The sequence below is a fragment of the Barbus barbus genome, assembly GCF_936440315.1.
Source record: "Barbus barbus genome assembly, chromosome: 2".
Lineage (NCBI taxonomy): Eukaryota > Metazoa > Chordata > Actinopteri > Cypriniformes > Cyprinidae > Barbus > Barbus barbus.
The window spans coordinates 13038924-13058520 of NC_136730.1; the positions used below are offsets into that span (position 1 = coordinate 13038924).

At 35.0% G+C, this 19597-nt stretch overlaps 2 protein-coding genes across 2 annotated transcripts in view; both read left to right on the forward strand.

The window, feature by feature from the left end:
• LOC306877122 (retinaldehyde dehydrogenase 3-like) overlaps positions 1-9029 on the forward strand; it is a 33137-nt gene extending 24108 nt beyond the window's left edge. The window contains exons 9-13 of the mRNA XM_079428653.1: positions 1228-1412; positions 1491-1655; positions 5774-5931; positions 7064-7138; positions 8202-9029. Of these exons, the coding sequence (XP_079284779.1) occupies positions 1228-1412; positions 1491-1655; positions 5774-5931; positions 7064-7138; positions 8202-8277 (659 nt within the window). The 3' untranslated portion in view covers positions 8278-9029. The remainder of the gene's footprint in view (positions 1-1227; positions 1413-1490; positions 1656-5773; positions 5932-7063; positions 7139-8201) is intronic.
• Positions 9030-10555: 1526 nt separating this feature from the next.
• The window catches only part of LOC306885404 (leucine-rich repeat serine/threonine-protein kinase 1-like), a 302603-nt gene continuing 293561 nt past the window's right edge, over positions 10556-19597 (forward strand). The window contains exons 1-2 of the mRNA XM_079441887.1: positions 10556-10662; positions 12182-12366. Coding sequence (XP_079298013.1) covers positions 12294-12366 — 73 coding nt within the window. The 5' untranslated portion in view covers positions 10556-10662; positions 12182-12293. The remainder of the gene's footprint in view (positions 10663-12181; positions 12367-19597) is intronic.

Genomic DNA, 19597 nt, shown 5'->3' on the forward strand with positions numbered 1-19597 from the left:
GTACATCATGGTATAGCAATGCCAAGGTCCTACATCTGATTCCCAGGAAATGCCCAGGAAACTGATAAAATGCATGCTTTGAATGCAATGCAAGTTTCTTTGGATAAAAGCATCTGCCAAATACATAAATGTAAATTATTTAATTACCCTAACAAGCCTATATGTGTGTGTATTTGTACACAGTACTGTGCAAAAGCCTTTAGTATTTTCACCATAAAGGATTCTATAAGCGTCTTGAAGAGGTTGCCACAGTTCTTCTGGATTGAGTCTGTCTCAGTTTGTTCTGTTTCTTCATGTCATTCCAGACAGACTGGATGATGATTAGATCAGATCTCTGTGTGCAGCAAAATAATCTCACCGGATTATTACAATTAATGGCAAAAGGATATTTGGAAATGTAAATTGATATTTCCTACTGACACACTAGAATATATATATATATATATATATGAAATAAATAAGCTTTCGATTGATGTATAGTTTGTTAGGATAGGACAATATTTGTCTGAGATACAACTATTTGAAAATCTGGAATCTGAGGGTGCAAAAAAAAATCTAAATATTTGAGAAAATCACCTTTAAAATTGTCCAAATGAAGTTCTTAGCAATGCATATTACTAATCAAAAATTAAGTTTTGTTACATTTAGGGTAGGAAATTGACAAAATATCTTCATGGAACATGATCTTTACTTAATATCCTAATGATTTTGGCATAAAAGGAAAATGGATAATTTTGACCCATACAATGTATTGTTGGCTATTGCTACAAATATACCTGATACTTAAGACTGGTTTTGTGCTCCAGGGCCACATATAAGAGTAATGTAGAGAGTACTGTGTGATTAAAGTTCATTCAAGTGCATTTGATTGTGATGCGGGTTGTATTTCTGAGGGGCTTTTTTTGTCTGGAGTTTATTCAGCCCCAGTGATGTTGCAATACTCCAGACCACCCGTGCAGCTGTGAACTCACTGCTTCACATGCGTCTATTATTATGCATATTCACATCTGCACACAAACCCAGATTTACGCCAATGCACAGCTCATTAAACTCCAGAAAGGGTGTAATGATATAATGCATGATGCTATCAAGTTTACAAATGAATCTAAACATGAACATTGGCACCGCTGCGTAATGCACCGCAGTTTTGCAGAAACAAACAAAGCATAAGGGCATGGGAAAAGAGTCAGTGTGCTGTATAAAGTGTGTGTGCATGTGTGTGTGCAGTGCAGTCGGCGGTGGAGGAGACGCAGAAGGGGGCATTCTTTAACCAGGGTCAGGCGTGCACCGCTGCGTCACGCATCTACGTGGAAGAGCCGGTTTATGACGAGTTTGTGCGTTTAAGTGTGGAAAGAGCCAAGAGTATAGTGATCGGAGACCCTCTGGAGCCACGAACCTCACACGGGCCGCAGGTGAGTCACTCATTTGAACTTCTGAGTGGTTTCTCTTCTTGTATGCAGACTGTTTATGTGTTTCTGCTGTTGGGTCAGATCGACCAGCATCAGTTTGATAAGATCCTGGAGCTGGTGGACAGTGGGAAGAAGGAGGGGGCGATGCTGGAGTGCGGAGGCTGTGCGGTGGAGGACCGAGGTCTGTTCATCCATCCCACCATCTTCTCTGATGTCAAAGACCACATGCGTATTGCGAAAGAAGAGGTACCACGCTCCTCTGTGCTGGAGCATGTGCACTTTCAATAGTAAAACATATTGAAAAACAGCTACATGTAGGGCAGGTTTAATGCAATTGTTCATTTAACCTTTTAATTATTTTTTTCTTTCCCTTAAAAGTTATATGTAAAAACCTACAATTGTCCTATTTAGATGAAAGAACACCCCCCCCCCGTTAATTTTTTTAATTAATGGGAGGTCATTTATTTTAGATTCATTTACTTAACCTTAACTTTGGACTACACAGAGTTCTTCTGGTGACAGGAATCTGAATTGGTGTCCTGTAGTGCCTCCTGCTGGATGATTGTGCCATTATAGACGTGATCAATTTCTGTCCTCGTATAGCCAGATAATTGTTGATTAAATCCATTTTTATAAATGTATAATAATTGAAACTATGATTTTCTTTATTTTTTTCAAATATATATATATATATATATATATATAAATATTTTCTATATATTTTATTAATGTTTAAATAAAAATATTTTAACTTTCATTCATGTTTCTAATACAATATTTACTCATAGTTACAGCAATAATAACACTGTGATTGTAATATATATATATATACAGTTGAAACCAGATATTTACATACACTTCAGAAAAAAACACAAAAACTTTTTTTCTTTACTGTCAAACATTAAATCAGAGTAAACTTTTTCTGTTTTATATCAATAAATATTAACATATTTTTTGCATTTGTTAATCATCAGGTCATCAAAGTCAGAAGTATACATACACTTCCTTAGTATTTGGTAGAATTGCCCCGAAACTGTTTCACTTGGGCCAAACGTTTTGGGTATCCTTCCACAAGCTTTCTACAATAGTTTGCTGGAATTTTGGCCCACTCCTCTTGACAGAACTGGTGTAACTGGGTTAGGTTTGTAGGCCTTCTTGCTCGCACTCGCCTTTTCAGTGCCGCCCACAAATTTTCTATGGGATTGAGATCAGGGCTTTGTGATGGCCACTCCAATACCTTGACTTTGTTGTCCTTAAGCCACTTTGTAACTAATTTGGAGGTATGCTTGGGGTCATTGTCCATTTGGAAGACCCATTTGCGCCCAAGCTTTAACTTCCTGGCTGATGTCTTCAGATGTTGCTTCAATATATCCACAAAATTCTCTTTTCTCATGATGCCATCTATTTTGTGAAGTGCACCAGTCCCTTCTGCAGCAAAGCAGCCCCACAATATTATACTACCACCCCCATACTTCACAGTTGGGATGGTGTTCTGAGGCTTCAAAGCTTCGCCCTTTTTACTCCAAATATACCGTTTATCATTATGGCCGAACAGTTCAATTTGTTTTTTCGTCAGACCACAGGACATGTCTCCAGAAATTAAGATTTTTGTCCCATGTGCAGTTGCAAACTGTAGTCTAGCTTTTTTATGGTGGTTTTGAAGTAATGGCTTTCTCCTCCCAGAGTAACCTTTCAGCTCATGGTGGTACAGGACTCGTTTTACTGTGAATAAGGACACTGTCTTACCAGTTTCAGCCAGCATCTTCACAAGGTCTTTTGCTGTTGCCCTGGGGTTGATTCGCACATTTCGCACCAAAAAACGTTCCTCTCTGAGACTCAGAATCCGTCTCCTTCCTGAGCGGTATGATGGTTGTACATTCCCATGTTTTTTATACTTGCATATTATTGTCTGAACGGATGAACGTGGGACCTTCAGGCATCTGGAAATTGTACCTAAGGATGAGCCACACTTGTGGAGGTCCACAATTCTTTTCCTGATGTCTTGGTTGATTTCTCTTGATTTTCCCATGATGTCAAAGAAAGAGGCTCTGTGTTTGAGGTGTGCCTTTATATGCATCCACAGGTGTGCCGCCAATTAACTCAAATTGAATCAATTAACCTATCAGAAGCTCCTTAAGCTCAGAATGGAGTCATCTGGAGTTTTCTTTTTGTTTAAAGACACAATCAACTTAGTATATGTATACTTCTGACTTTGATGAAAGTGATAAAAAAAATACATAAAAATTCTCCCTCGCTCGATTCTGACATTTAACAAATGCAGAAAATATGTTAATATTTATTGATATAAAACAGAAAAAGTTTACTCTGATTTAATGTTTGACAGTAAAGGAAAAAAAAAGTTTTTGTGTTTTTTTCTGAAGTGTATGTAAATATCTGGTTTCAACTGTATATATATATATATATATATATATAGTACTCATTTTTAAAAAACAAAAAAAAATTTGGTAAACAAAATCCAAACCCACATGGCCCTAAATAGGACCTGCCTGACAAAGTGAAGTAGACCAAAAGATCCTCAAAAGCTACACATCATGTTGAGATCCAAAGAAATTCAGGAACAAATGAGAAAGAAAGTAATTGAGATCTATCAGTCTGGAAAAGGTTATAAAGCCATTTCTAAAGCTTAGGGACTCCAGCGAATCACAGTGAGAGCCATTATCCACAAATGACGAAAACATGGAACAGTGGTGAACCTTCCCAGGAGTGGCCAGCCGACCAAAATTACCCCAAGAGCGCAGCGACGACTCATCCAAGAGGTCACAAAAGACCCCACAACAACATCTAAAGAACTGCAGGCCTCACTTGCCTCAGTTAAGGTCAGTGTCCATGACTCCACCATAAGAAAGAGACTGGGCAAAAATGGCCTGCATGGCAGAGTTCCAAGACGAAAACCGCTGCGGAGCAAAAAGAACATAAAGGATCGTCTCAATTTTGCCAGAAAACATCTTGATGATCCCCAAGACTTTTGGGAAAATACTCTGTGGACTGACGAGACGAAAGTTGAACTTTTTGGAAGGTGTGTGTCCCATTACATCTGGCGTAAAAGTAACACAGCATTTCAGAAAAAGAACATCATACCAACAGTAAAATATGGTGGTGGTAGTGTGATGGTCTGGGGCTGTTTTGCTGCTTCAGGACCTGGAAGACTTGCTGTGATAAATGAAACCATGAATTCAACTGTCTACCAAAAAATCCTGAAGGACAATATCCGGCTATCTGTTCGTGACCTCAAGCTGAAGCGAACTTGGGTTCTGCAGCAGGACAATGATCCAAAATACACCAGCAAATCCACCTCTGAATGGCTGAAGAAAAACAAAATGAAGACTTTGGAGTGGCCTAGTCAAAGTCCTGACCTGAATCCTATTGAGATGCTGTGGCATGACCTTAAAAAGGAGGTTCATGCTCGAAAACCCTCCAATGTGGCTGAATTACAACAATTCTGCCAAGATGAGTGGGCCAAAATTCCTCCACAGCGCTGTAACAGACTCATTGCAAGTTATCGCAAACGCTTGATTGCAGTTGTTGCTGCTAAGGGTGGCCCAACCAGTTATTTGATTTAGGGGGCAAGCACTTTTTTACACAGGGCCATGTGGGTTTGGATTTTGTTTTCCCTTCATAATAAAAAAACTTCATTCAAAAACTGCATGTTGTGTTTACTTGTGTTATCTTTGATTCATATTTAAATTAGTTTGATGATCTGAAACATTAAAGTGTGACAAACATGCAAAAAAATAAAAAATCAGGAAGGGGGCCAACACTTTTTCACACCACTGTATATAGTACAAATTTTTATCTTTTTAAAATATTTTTTATATTTAAATATATATTTATATTTGAAATTTCATTTCAAATTGTTGCTGATATAAAGACATCAGTTCATCTCAGCTGACTGACTGAAAATATGCATCTACTGTAGCTGCAAAAGAGACCTAAAATTGAAAATACCATATTTTTTACTCGGCGTCATGTCATTCCAAACCTATATGTTGATTTATTTTCACTAGACTGTAAATGAGGATTCGAAGAATGTTCTTGCAGCTCTTTTCTGTACCACAACCGCTCATATGACCATGTCTGTCAAGCTTCAAATTGGACAAAAAACACCATAAAATCTCATTAAAGTATACGTCCAACCAGGTGCATTTATGTCCTTTATGGAGCTTGAAAGCAATGATCACTATGAACTGCTGTTGAATGGAAACAAGCTCCTTTAGTTTTTAGTCTCGTAAAAAACAACAGCATACAGGTTTGGAATGACATGAGACTGAATGAATAATGGTGTAACGCTCATTTTGCATGCACTCTTCCTCTCAGCACCTGTACTGTACATCTGTGTTTTGCAGATCTTCGGGCCGGTTCAGTGCATCATGAAGTTTAAGACGAAGGAGGAAGTGATCGACAGAGCCAACGGCTCACAGTACGGCCTGACAGCGGCTGTCTTCACACGGGACGTCCATCGTGCCATGAGCGTGTCTGCGGCGCTGGAGGCTGGAACCGTCTGGTAAGAGACTCGCTAAACTCCTGCAGTTACACTGTAAGCTTTTACTGCAGCTGATATTAATAAAAATAAATACAAAATCCAGTCGTCGATCAGTATGGGTTTTTTTATCATACAGAGCGGAATGAACATTATAAGGCAATCTGATTTAATAATAATTACTCCAATAAAATAATCTAATAATAGACAAGGAGATGGGCACAAAATTACTTCAATAAAAAGAAAACCTGAAATGAAATGACAGTAATAAAGACATAATACTTTTATTCAGCAAGGATGTGTTAAATTGATTTTTTAAAAAAAGGTGATAGTAAAGACTTAAAATATTGTTAGAAAATATTTATATACTTTTTTTTTATCCATCAAACAATTCTGGGGGGAAAAAAAGTATTACAGGTTCCAAAAAATATTAAGCAGCACAACTGTTTCCAACATTGATAAAAAAAAAAAAAAAAAAAAAATCTGCATATTAGAATGATTTCTGAAGGGTCATGTGACACTGATTACTAGAGTAATGATGCTGAAAATTCAGCTTTGCATCAAAGGAATAAATTACATTTGAAAACATATTCAAATCGAAAAACATGATTTTAAATTGTAAAAATATTTCCCAATATTGCTGTTTTTCTGTATTTTTGATAAAAAAATGCAGCCTTTGTGAGCATAAGAGACTTATTTTAAAAACATGAAGTTTTTAAGTCTTACTGATCCCAAATTTTTCAACGGCAGTGTACAACACCCACACATATGCATATTAATATATACATAATTATGTAATGTATAAATATATAATTAAATATTAGATTAGATTAGATTAGATTCAACTTTATTGTCATTGCACATGTAAGGTACAGGGCAACGAAATGCAGTTAGCATCTAACCAGAAGTGCAATAAGCAGAGGTACAGGATATACAGTGTCTTCAATATGTTACATATGTACAGAATATACAGATAAAAACAGCTCTACAAATATAATTGTAATATATAATAAAACACACATAGTTTTGTGATCTCTCTGACCTAAATATGGCCTTTTGAATTTGTACATAATTATGTCTGAAAATGCAATACAGCCATGAGAGAGCGGCTATTTTCCAGGTGAGGTCAAAGGTCATGTCTCTTCCTGTCCTCCAGGGTGAACTGCTACAACGCTTTACATGCTCAAGCTCCGTTCGGAGGATACAAGATGTCAGGAAACGGCCGAGAGCTGTGAGTGCTGCTGACTGTCTTCACCTCCATTCACTGCTGTCTAAACATATCAACATATATTTCCATTTCTTGTTTTTTCTCCCTGAAGTCTAATGTTTTTCCCTTTTAATGTTAGTAGAGATTTTTGCACTATAATTTAACCATGGAAACCCTGACATATGAAATAATAGTCAGAAAAATATTTTTAAAGAACACTTTATTCAACCTTTGGACTCATTTTTTAAAAATTGTTAAAAGATTGTTAAAAAGGTTTGCATATGTGTTATTTGCTGAGTGTCATATTTGATGCATCAGGCTTTTATGGCTCATATAGTATGATATAGTGAGAATATGAAGCTCATAATCAAGGAGGAAAAACACATCAGGCCAAAACTGAGCAAAAATATGCTATTTGGTGCAGATGCTTATATTTATAAGGCCAAAAAGTCAAATATAATTCTGAAAGCTTGTAATGCAAATCAGTGAGAACTTTATAACAGCATACTACTGACATAAAATGTACTCTATATGTCTCAATAATGTTTTAATAAGTTGATATTTATATGCTTAGTTTTCTGATCGAAGCTGTGTAGTTTCAATACATATAATGCAATGCAATACGATGGTGATTGAGAGACTAACAAAAAACCGCTCCTCAAATGCCTGATGGTCATATTTGATACATTTCAACATGATTTTTCTATTAAATTAAGTTTGGATAATCAAGTAAACTTAAGTTGCTTCAGTTCATCTTTAAATATTACTAACAAGTTATTCTCATATTCTCTACTTTATTAAAATCATTACAGATTTCACAGCAAAAACATGTGAACAACGACTTGAAGGTGGATGTTTGTACAATTATATTAAAAGTATAAACTATCAGTCAGATGACACATAGACACATAGATTATGAACAGGTTTTTCAGCAAAGCTTTCATCATATTGATAATTAGAGTCTTCATTTGCTTATCAAATATGATACAGTGTAGGCTTTATAGGGTTAGAGTAGGAAAAGCTTATTTTCCTGTGGTCATGCATGCAAATTTCCTTTATTAAGAGTATCAATATTCCCTGTGTGCAGGGGTGAGTATGCGTTGGCGGAGTACACCGAGGTCAAAGCCATCACTATGAAACTCAGCGAGCAGTTGACACTGTGAGCCCATCTGTCAATCAGCGCATGAAGAAACTCTTTACCATCAGCCTCCCTGCAGCTGCTTACTGTTTATTTCATGTTACATGCTGTACAGCTCTAAAAAAAGAGAAAGTTTGTGTTTTTATTTTTATTTAATTCGGATGTTTTAATATCAAGCAAAGTCATCCATCATCTCTCAATATTTACTAATATAAAGATATATACAGTATATCCATGTTGTTGAAGTACATATGTAGTTTTATTGCTATAGATTCACATGAAAACAATTTTCACATCTTCACAGGCTTTGCTTTGGAGGTTCAGTTTGTCTTAGAGGTCTTTAATGTCGTCTGTCATGGCAGCTAAATCTAAATATGTAACCACGGATAGTCTTTTATGTGTACAGAAAATCACATTTCATAAATAATCATCTTAAAACTGAGGTTTAAATTAAGTCATTTCTGCTCCACTAGTGGCACCAAACAGAACTGCACAAAAGATGTAACTGTTACTACATTTGCTTTGTGATGCTGAATGCAATGAATTGATTAATCATTTTCTGCGCTGTACATGTACAGTGTGTTGCCCTGCATATACTAATGTATAATTAGAATTAAAAGTGATTTCCTTTTCTAAATGTACATACACATCTTATGACAGGTGAATTGATGTAATTGCTTAAAATATATTGTTTACTTTTACTAAATCGCTATTGATTTAAAAAAAAAAAGCTGGATCTGAATCAATGAATCAATGAATAAAAAAACACATGATTTAACCTTTTTTGTCATTTTGATATTAACTTACAGTATATATATGTATATACGTGTGTGTATTGTGTGTATATATACATACGTATATATATATATATATATATTTATATATATATATATATATATACGTATAATATATATATATATATATATATATATATATATATATATATATACATATAAATGGGCAAAGAAATGTGATTTGAGTTGACTTTTTGTGTTTTTAGCATTTTAAATATATAACAAAATGTAAAGAACAAAAAAAATTTAACAAAAACAAAAATTAAATAATGCAGAAGACATACATAAAAATCTAAATAAAGCTAAAAAGGCCAAAAAAAAGTAGAACAAAATTGAAATTTTTTTATATATATATATATATATATATATATATATATGATTTTAGTCCACATCTTGATTTTTGTGTGATGTTTAACATTTAAAAAATAAAATAAATAAAAAATAGCCTTATATAGTGGTGGCCAAAATCACCAGCTAGAAATGGTTTTAAGTCAGTTATTTCAATGTTTTGCTGTAGTGTGTCAGTAGGAAATATCAGTTTACATTTCCAAACATTGATTTTGCCATTAATTGTAATAATCCGGTGAGATTTTTGTGCTGCACACAGAGATGTGATCTGATCACCATCCAGTCCGTCTGGAATGACATGAAGAAACAGAACAATCTGAGACAGACTCAATCCAGAAGAACTGTGCTAAAGTCTCCAAGATGCTCGACTTAAAACCATATTTAATCATTTTAATAATTTTGGCCACCACTGTATAAAACTGTGGTGTGTCCTCTTTTATGGGCTATAGATTAATGTTTGTTTCTACTTCGAGGGCATGTCTGCACACATACAGTGGAGCATGCTGGAACACGTCTGAGGTTAAATAAACCGGCAAATCATATTTCGCTAATAATCATGTAGTAAACAGGTTTCTGTGGATGTAAATATAGCATATGAGAAAAATAGCTTAAAGGGATAGTTCAACCAAAAAAACTGTCATCATTTACCTACCCTCATTCCATCCCTGGATGAATTTCCTTCTTTTGTAACTTGAACACAAAAGAAAACAGTATTTTTAAGAATGTGGGTAACAGCTTCTGGTCTGTTTTGTTTTATTTTGGGTTTTTTGGGGGGGGTTTCCGCATGAACTATTTAGAAATATTTATGCCTGCAGAAGACAGAAATTCAGACAGGTTTATAACCAGTGTTGCCAAATGCTTTCAATTGAAAGCAGCTAAATGTCACTAGATGACATCTATATAAAGATGAAAATAGATCAGTGGCCAAGAAGTTGCTATATTTGTCCCTAAACTTTTGAAAAAAAGTCTCAAAAGGGGTGGGGAAGTCGCTAAATCTAGCTACAAAATTGCTAAATTGGCAACACTGTTTATAACAACTTTCAGGTAGGCTATAGAAATAATTGAAGTCAAACAACAGAAGTCTACGGAAATTCCCTAAAGCGGCGCGTGCGCGCAGGAGCCGCAGACTGACTGGCTCTGGGCTCCTGAGGAAAGAAGTGTGTCCCTCAGATCAGGAAGTAGAAACCTGTGCTGCCATCCGCGAGCGCCTGCCAAACTCATCAGAGGCGAAAACATCAGAGCAGGACATATCATGTATTTAACATGTGGTAAGTACACTAAACTCTCTTGTGATGTTGACTAGACTCCACAAACTCACCTCGACTGCACTATTAGCGACACATCTCGCTTGGAGCGCGTGCAGCGTGTGTTTGTAGATTCTAGCGCGTCGCGCAGCGTTTGCACTGCAGGTGGACATTGGTGTCACACAGGGAAGTTGCCACAAATCTCAGTAACCCTGAGGTGTGGAGTCAAAACGTCCTTACGTGTTTTATTTTTATATTTTTTTCTAGTAGTGGTTATGCATGGCGAATTGTTCATGTTATGCATGCATTTTGTTTTTGTGATTGTTTTTAAGGCTTAAAGTTTGCTGAAAATACCATCAAGTGCCCATTGTGACAATTTACCCCAGCCCGTATATTGTGACAGCATGACCTGCTTTTGGGCAAATTTGTGTTCAGTGGGCCGAATGTTTTAGAAATGTTTAATAATTCATGTTTTTGTAGTCGTGTCTTCTATACAGAAGCTGAAAGTTAAAAAAAATACACGCAAAGTGAGAAATAATCACTGGAGTATATGTGACAACTAGCCCCGGTGTCTTCTATGTGAGTAAACAGAGTTGTAAACTTTAATATTTGGAGTATGTAAGCCTGGTCAGTACTGGTACCATTTGACAATACCATGGTACTTTGATCTGGTATTTAAAGTTTACCATGGTTCTGCTTGATATTTCATTAGACACATCCATTCTCTCAAAACCTTTAAGTGCAAAGTAAGAGTCCAAATGTGTCTGGTCGTACCAGCGCTGCAGAGGTCACTCTGTAATATTCAATGTAGTCTACTGTAACTCACAAAAGAAAGCTTGTTTTGTTTCTAACCAAATGACCGATGACCTCAAGCCAAGGAAAAATGAGTCACTTCTTTAGCTGGCACAACGCTTCAGCTCTGGAAAAGGGTTTTGCTGGATGCTTCGGCTTTTTGTGGTGGATTGTCAACTGGACAGCTGGTACATGGATTGGTTAATGTCTAGCTTTTACAATCGAAAGCGAAATATGATTAGACTTCCTTCACACTGGACTTCTACAAAAAGATTGGCGACGGCGTTATGTTCGAGGAACTGCATAAGAAAGTCTCAGATGCCTGTTGTGTTGCTTCCTTGATGGATTTTCATATTCAAATCAAATGTCATATTGAAATTATAGATTTTTCTCAATCCGCTTTACTTCATAACTGGATCTGTTTCTGAGCGAGAATGGAAAAACTTCAAGAAAAATGCAGGTTTGGAAGAATGCATTTGAAAATTTAGGAGGTCAGAAAGACTTTTTAACGACCTGTACTAATGAATCAGACCAGAGATGTGTATTAAAAAGGGTGCATTTTTAATTCATTTTGACTTTAATGTCAAAAGCAGCAAGTGTGTGTGACATGGTTTATGATTTACCTGATAATGCTATCAGTGTATATCTTCAACGAAGCAATGCAATTAATATTTCCAAAATTATCTATATTCTGTTGCATTCTACATAGCGTTGTCTGGTTCCGTTTTACTTGTCTATAATTTTATTTTAGTTTGAAGGCAAACGAATGGATGGATGTCATGCCGTCTGTTCCTGAAGAGGCATTTTATGTATCTTCGGTCTATGAAGACATCTGAATGACACAGCAGCTTTCAGCCTGAAATATGTCGTCGTACTGGTACGTCAAAGCAACTGCAGATCCGGGCGGCAGCGCCAGCAGCATGGAGGAGCAAGCTGGTAAGAAACCTTTACACATCCAGCAGGGTCCAAAAATAATTTCAAAGTAATCAGAAAAAAAGTATTTATTTATTAAAACATTTAATAAATAATAATAATAAAGAAATATCAATAATTGTATTAAATAGATAAATAAATAAATTATTAATAGTATCAATAAATTAACAAATAACTATTTAAAATATAAATATATAAATATAAAATATTAATATTTAAAATGTTAATTATTTTATTTTGAGGCATTTAAAAAAATACTTTAAAAAATTATTATTATAGTTTAATTATTTAGCTGTAGGGATGGCTTGATGCCATATTTGTGGCTTTGGTATGATACCAGAATCTAATACCTCGGTAGTAATACTAAATCTATACCATAGGTGACAAATAGGCAGCGTCAAAAGATAACTGAATTAAAAACAGTTTTATTAAGAACAGTGCATGTTTAGTAAATACAACAACAACAAAAAATATTGTTGCATTATACATAAAGTGCAAGATTTATTAGTTTGCATTTACACTTTGCATATACAGTTGTATACAGTTTGCATTTAATGCACAGATCTGTTTTGACATGCAGTATCAGTTATTTTGCCCCAGCTATTACTTTGCTCATCACTGTCAGTCATCGCAGTTTCGGATTCAATCCACCATTTAAATAAGTGTGTCAATCCAGAAACTTTGCAGTGTTCAGTTAACAGCGTGACAAATGTATATTATATACAGAGAGTGAACAAAGAGTGCTCCTATTGTAATCACTGAAACTCCCATGATAATCAGTGCATCTGACAACTCTGCACAATCAGTCTCTTATTTACATTGTGTTGTTTGTAATTGATGGGATTTGGGAATGTGCTTTGGCTGAACTTTTTCAGCGCTGTTGAGTGGATTTGGACCATGTGATTGTTTTCACATGCTCAACAGAAATATCTGTGATTGCTACAATGCCTAATGCTGCAACAACATGTTATAAATAGAAACCTTTGATGCTCTTTACAGAGCTCTTACACACATACACACTGGAGCATCAACTTTATATCAGTATTCACAGTATTACCTTATATTGTCATCACAATTATCCTGTAGAGTGCGTTTTATCTGTTTGCTCCAGCTTTTTCCCACACTTGCTGGTTTTGCATCAGTTTGAGTTACACTGCTGCATAAATTCAGAGCAGCAGCAACTCAAGCACTGAAACGAGCAAAATCATGATATTCAGGGTCTTAAAAAGGCTTAATTCAACCTTTCCACAAATTAAAGCCTAAAAAGGTCTTAAGTCGAAGCAGCAAGTCTTAAATTCATAAAGTTGTGGCATTAAATATTGCATGTGCTGCAAAAATGTATATCTTCCCCAGTATATTTGTCTTGTTTTCCAGTACAAGTATCGTGACATCCTTAAATCAAGATACATTTAATTGAGATACAATGAAGATAGTTGAAGACTTTTTTTTTGAGAAATTCTTGTTTTAATGCATTTTAATTATTTCCATATTCTAGTTAAGCTATTTTTGTACATTGTATTTTGTTTCCTTCAATTCATTCCTTAAATATTATTTGCGTGGTCTTAAATTAACTTCATTAAAACTGCAGAAACGCTGGATATTGTATCGTTTGAAATATAGTATATACCAATATTTTTCCAGTAATGGTACACTGTGCAACCCTATTTAGCAGTTTTTGTTTCTTTGTATATTTGTCACAATTGGCACTTTATTCAGTGTTCATTTGAGACCCTATCTGGCAATAATCTACTTGTAAAAAAACACCTATTTTTGACATCTCAAGACAGATTGACAACAGATCCTCTAAATAAACCCTAAAAACAGTGACATTTTTCTCAGCGAAGGCATGAAGTCGGAAAAACTTCCTCATTCCTTTACAAACAGCATGTTGCCAGTGTATGTGATGCAGATTGTTGAATCGGTCGAGAGAAACACCAGTTCAGCAACATAACTATGTCATGTGAGAGTGTGGTATTGTGGTACTGAGAATGATATCAAATGTGCCTGGTGGAGCATGTAAGGAGCAGCGTGTATAATAAAAGATTTGTTTGGTTTTGATTGTTCTCTCCCCTCTGAAAAGCTAAGACACCATCTGTAGTGCAGTTATGGTTCAAGGAACTTGACAGTCTGCACAGAATATATAGAAATATGAAGTGAAACTCAGACGGTCTTCAGAAAGTTGTTTATAGCAGCGAACGTCACTTCCTCTCACATATACTCAAGTTTGAATGTGAGATTGGCCTAAATTCTAGTAACATTTGTGCCTTAACATTTATTCATATTTGGCTGCTGATTAATATAGGCATTACTACAGATTCATATAGTTGATTGTGCTCAATCTCATTTGTTGTTGAGTAGGTTATCATTAATACAGTAGGTACTAATATCAAATTTTGAATTTGCCAAAAACAGCATCTAAATATTCACTAGCAATCAAACATGTGGACTCGCTTGACTGAATTAGTTACCCTTGGTCTTAAAACCACTTTCATCTACAGGTTTCTGCTGAAATGTTTAGGACAGATGTATTTTAGATTTGCAAAGCAGTTTTTTGTTTTTATCACCACATGCATCCATTTGTTTGATTTCATAGTTGTGATAAAGTCATATATTATTTTTAGAATTTTATGTCGAAAATAGCAATCATAAATAATGAAGAATGAATGTATCGCAAAATATTTGACACCTTTATGTTGCTGGTAAGAAATAAAACGTATTAATAAATATTTATAAATAAATTAGTGCTGTCAAACGATTAATCGCGTCCAAAATAAAAGTTTTTGTTTACATAATATAAGTGTGTGTACTGTTTATTTATTATGTATATATAAAAACACACACATACAGCAAATATTTTGAAAATATTTACATGTATATATTTATATTCATATAATTTATATTATATATAAATATATTTAATATATAAACATATATTTTTCTTAAATATGTACATGCATATGTATGTATTTATATATACATAATAAATAAACAGTACACACACTTATACTATGTAAACAAACTTTTATTTTGGATGAGATTAATCACGATTAATCGTTTGACAGCACTAAAATAAATACTTTTATTAATATATATTTATAAAAACAAACAAATAAAAAAAATTGATTGAATGAATTAATAAATATATAGAGACTTGTTTGTTTGTTTATGTTGAAAATAGTCGTAATAAAGAACGAGTAGGTCTCCAAACTACTCCCATTTATATCCTGTATAGTTCCTATATAATAGTAACAAGTTTATTGAACGATTGGTTGAATATTTAGAGGCATTTGTTTATTTTAATGTATTTTTTATAATTCTGCATGTTGAATATAGTAAAGTCATGATAAAGATTGGGGGTCTACATATAGAATTTTTTGCAATATATAAATCAAATTATACTGTGGTATATATTTAATAGTGGCACATATTTCTCAGGGAATATTTAAAGTGTGACAAAAAACACTAAATACACTACATGCTTCAATCATCATGAGAATCAAATTCAGTCAAGTGTGTCTCAATTTCTAATTCAAAATTTGATGATAATTGTTGTTGGTCAATTGATAACAACAAAAATAAATTGGATTTGGTCCAAACAACTATATTAATCTACGACCATCCCTATAGATGTCATGTATAAGGAGTTTTTAGGCTGCACTGGTTTGCATTTTTCCAGAAAACCGATGAAGCAAGCATCCAGCAAAAAACAGTCGATATCCCCCCAGAGGTGAAACCTCATGTTGTAGGTGTTGGGTTTCTTTTTTCCCGCCGGCTCAGCATCAGCAACACAGTTGCCATTAGCAACCATGAGTTTGCGTGCATCCGCCGGTGTGTGGCTCATGTCTGAATCCCGTCACGTCTGTCTGTGTGTGTGATTGAGTGTGTCGTCTGGTCTCGTGTGACAGAAACACACGCTTAAGAAGGAGGCCAGTGTGCTAATCTGGTTTAGCTCGGCTTGAGCTGTAGCTGCGAACGCAATCTGAGGTCCTCTAGGGAGGGACAGAGACACAGCAGCCAGCCGGGGAGGGTTGGGTTTCACTCTTTAATGTGTTTGCAGTGTAAGATAACCTTGCCATTAAGGACAGCAGGCAGGGAGGAGAAGGGAGTCATTCCGCTCTAGGCACAGAGTCAGGCTAATGCTCACAGGTGCTGGACATACATCGAGTCTGGGCTCCTGGTGCACAGTAATGAGATGATCGCCGGATTGATCCGGGCAGAATGATAAGGTACGTTTGCATTGTGAATGTCTCCTTTTTCAGCATTTCGGGTCAGTGTTCAGAGTAGAAATCGGGGTTAAGAAGTGATCGTGTTGGCGCATCTGAATTCTCTGAACTTATAAGAAAGATTGTGTTTTAACTTGAAAGTCATTTATTGTTTGTTTCTTAGTCTCTCTGATCATCCTCAGACTTTCTTTGTTGGCGTCATTCACATTGTCTGATTTGTCACGTGGTTTGAATGGTGTTGCTCGCTTGTGCTTTTCTTAGTAGAAGTTAGTAGTCTTAAACTGAGCAATTTGAGTGTCTCGTAAACAGTTTCTATATGTTAAGGGGATTAAAGGTGATTAAGATCTTTTTTACACTGAAGAATGAAAAAGTGAAAGTTACATGACTGATCTAATCAGCAGATTTACTCGTTTCATTTATATGTTAATGGGGTGACATTTATGAGGTTTGCTGTCACATTTAGAGTTGAGTGAATCTATATTTCTAAATCTTGAAATCTCTAATCTTGATATTTTGCAGGCTTTGAATACATTTTAAGATATTTGTATATGTGATAAAATCATTAATTTAAATTGATTCATTGAAACTGATTGTTCAAACTGAATCACGTTAAAGGAATTGTTCACTCAAAAAAAGAAAATTTGCTAAAAATTTACAGGCTATCCTTAATTTGGAGAAATGTAGCGTTTTGTCTCTTGCTCTTGCAACTTGCTTTGCAGTGAATGGGTGCCGTCAGAATGAGAGTCCAAACAGCTGATAAAAACATCACAATAATTCACAAGAAACCCACAACACTCCAGTCCATCAGTTAATGTTTTGTGAAGTGAAAAGTTGTGTGTTTGTAAGAAACAAAATGATAATAGCATTAGGAAAATGATAGCACCGTTTTCTTGTGTATGACCTGGAATCTGTCCAGCACTGAAAGTTTTATTTGAATAAATGAAAGCAGCACGGTTTTGGATGTTTTGTAAAGCTGTTATGGTCTGTTGATCAGAGGAAGTCAAAAACATCCAGAGAAACGGCAAATAAAGCAAAAAATAAATATTACAGAAGATGAAAAACTTTAAACTAAAACGAAATAAAAATGTTGCCTTTAGTTGAAGTACTAAAATGACTAAAAACCTAAATTTTAAGATGAATAGAAATATAAAAAAAAACAACAAAAATGTACTAAAACTGAAATGAAAATAAAAGCTAATTCTAGCATGTTACTGAGTTTATGACATGGTAACTCCAAAAAATACACAACACACAAAACTAAAATAGGCTGTGTTTAATTTAAGAATGTAGCTGCTGTTTTTATATATACTTTTCAGTATTTAATGAAAAGTATTTCCGTGTTAAATTTGAAGTTACAGTATGTGCCTAGTTGTCCCAAACTTACATGAGTTCCTTTCTTCTGTTGAACACAAAAGAAAACATTTGGATGTTGGTAATTAAACAGTTGCCGGTAGCCATTGACTTCCATAGAGTTCGATAGTACATCAATTATTTGTTAGTTATAAGTTATTTGAAGTGACTTGAGAAACTTTGGTGATGCTGTATTAATGTTCATCTTTCCTTCACATTAGGAGCATCTTAAAATCTGTGTAGGTTTTCAGCTTGTTATTGAGAGCAGAGCTATTGTCTTGGCTTTGGTTTTCCCTCCAGGTTGATTTGGCCTGGGCGGGACGTGAGCTGAGCCTGTATTGATGCAGGCTTGATGTCTTCTAATGGTTACCCTCCCTCAGGCTTTCTCCAGCCGTTCATCAGAAAAAAAAAACATTCTTAATTATTCATATGAGCTTCTACTAAGGCATACCGGCACTTACCCGCAGCTCGGCTTCTTTACATCGGAGCAGTGCTGCTGTTAATGGAGCAGCGTCTGCCAATGGCCACATTTGCCAGATAAATGTTAAAGGGCTGGATGGAGTAATGTGAATAATAGGAGGGAGTGATTGATTTGACCTTCACTGCCCTCTTGGATTGGTATCATAACACTCCCGCACTGTAGTCCAGCCATACGAGTAATGGCAACCCATAATGTGCTCTTTAAATATTACTAATAAAGACTAATGAAGGTTACCCTAAAATGAACATTCGCTCTTAATTACTCGACCTCATGTCATTTTAATTCTGACAAAATAACACCATAAAACCACCACAAAGCCTCATGCACAATTATCTGTCTGTCTGTCTATTTGTCAATCTATCTATCATTCTGCTGTTCTGTCATTCTATCGTTCTTTCTAACATTCGAACTATCATTCTGTCTCTGTCGTTCTTTCTGTTGTTCTGTCTGAACTATTAAAATTGTTTTCTATTGACTATTGTTTTCGTTCATTGAAATAAAGCTGAAATAAAATGCAGTTTTTAGATGAAAAATAAAATGTAACTGAAATAAAATAAGTTACAGTACAAATTGAAATGGGAAAAAAATGGAAATTAAATTATTTATTAAAGTATTTATTTATTTATTTTTGCAAGATCAAACTTAGCTATAGTAATTTGTATTATTATTTTTCCATTTATTTTATTAAGGTAATAAATGTGACTTAATCTTATTTTATACCCTTTAGGTATAAAGTGTAGGCCATGTGACTTAAAACCATTTCTTTTTTCTTTTAATCAGCCTTTTGCATGTCATTTTAAATGGTCTTGCATTGAGAAATACATTTTTAAAAGTACAAATATTACATGTAGTTTGTAAAATAGCACAAAGCTTCAAAACAGCATGCATAATAATTACAAAAGAATCACCAAAATGCCACATAAAACAGTTTTAGATGAAGTTTTGCATGCCACACCACAGAGCATGTCAACTTCCCAAAAAATATTTCATGCAAACTACAGAACAAGCACACATTCCTTTTTCATGTGTGTGTGTGTATGCATTTAGACATGTTTGGATCTGCAGCTGTTTATCTTACTGCATGCATGCATCACTATCACTATCCATTCAGTCTCCCCGATCTCACTCCCGCCCCTGAGTAGGTGCTCTTTACATCAAAGGTGAACGTGGAAAAGCGCTG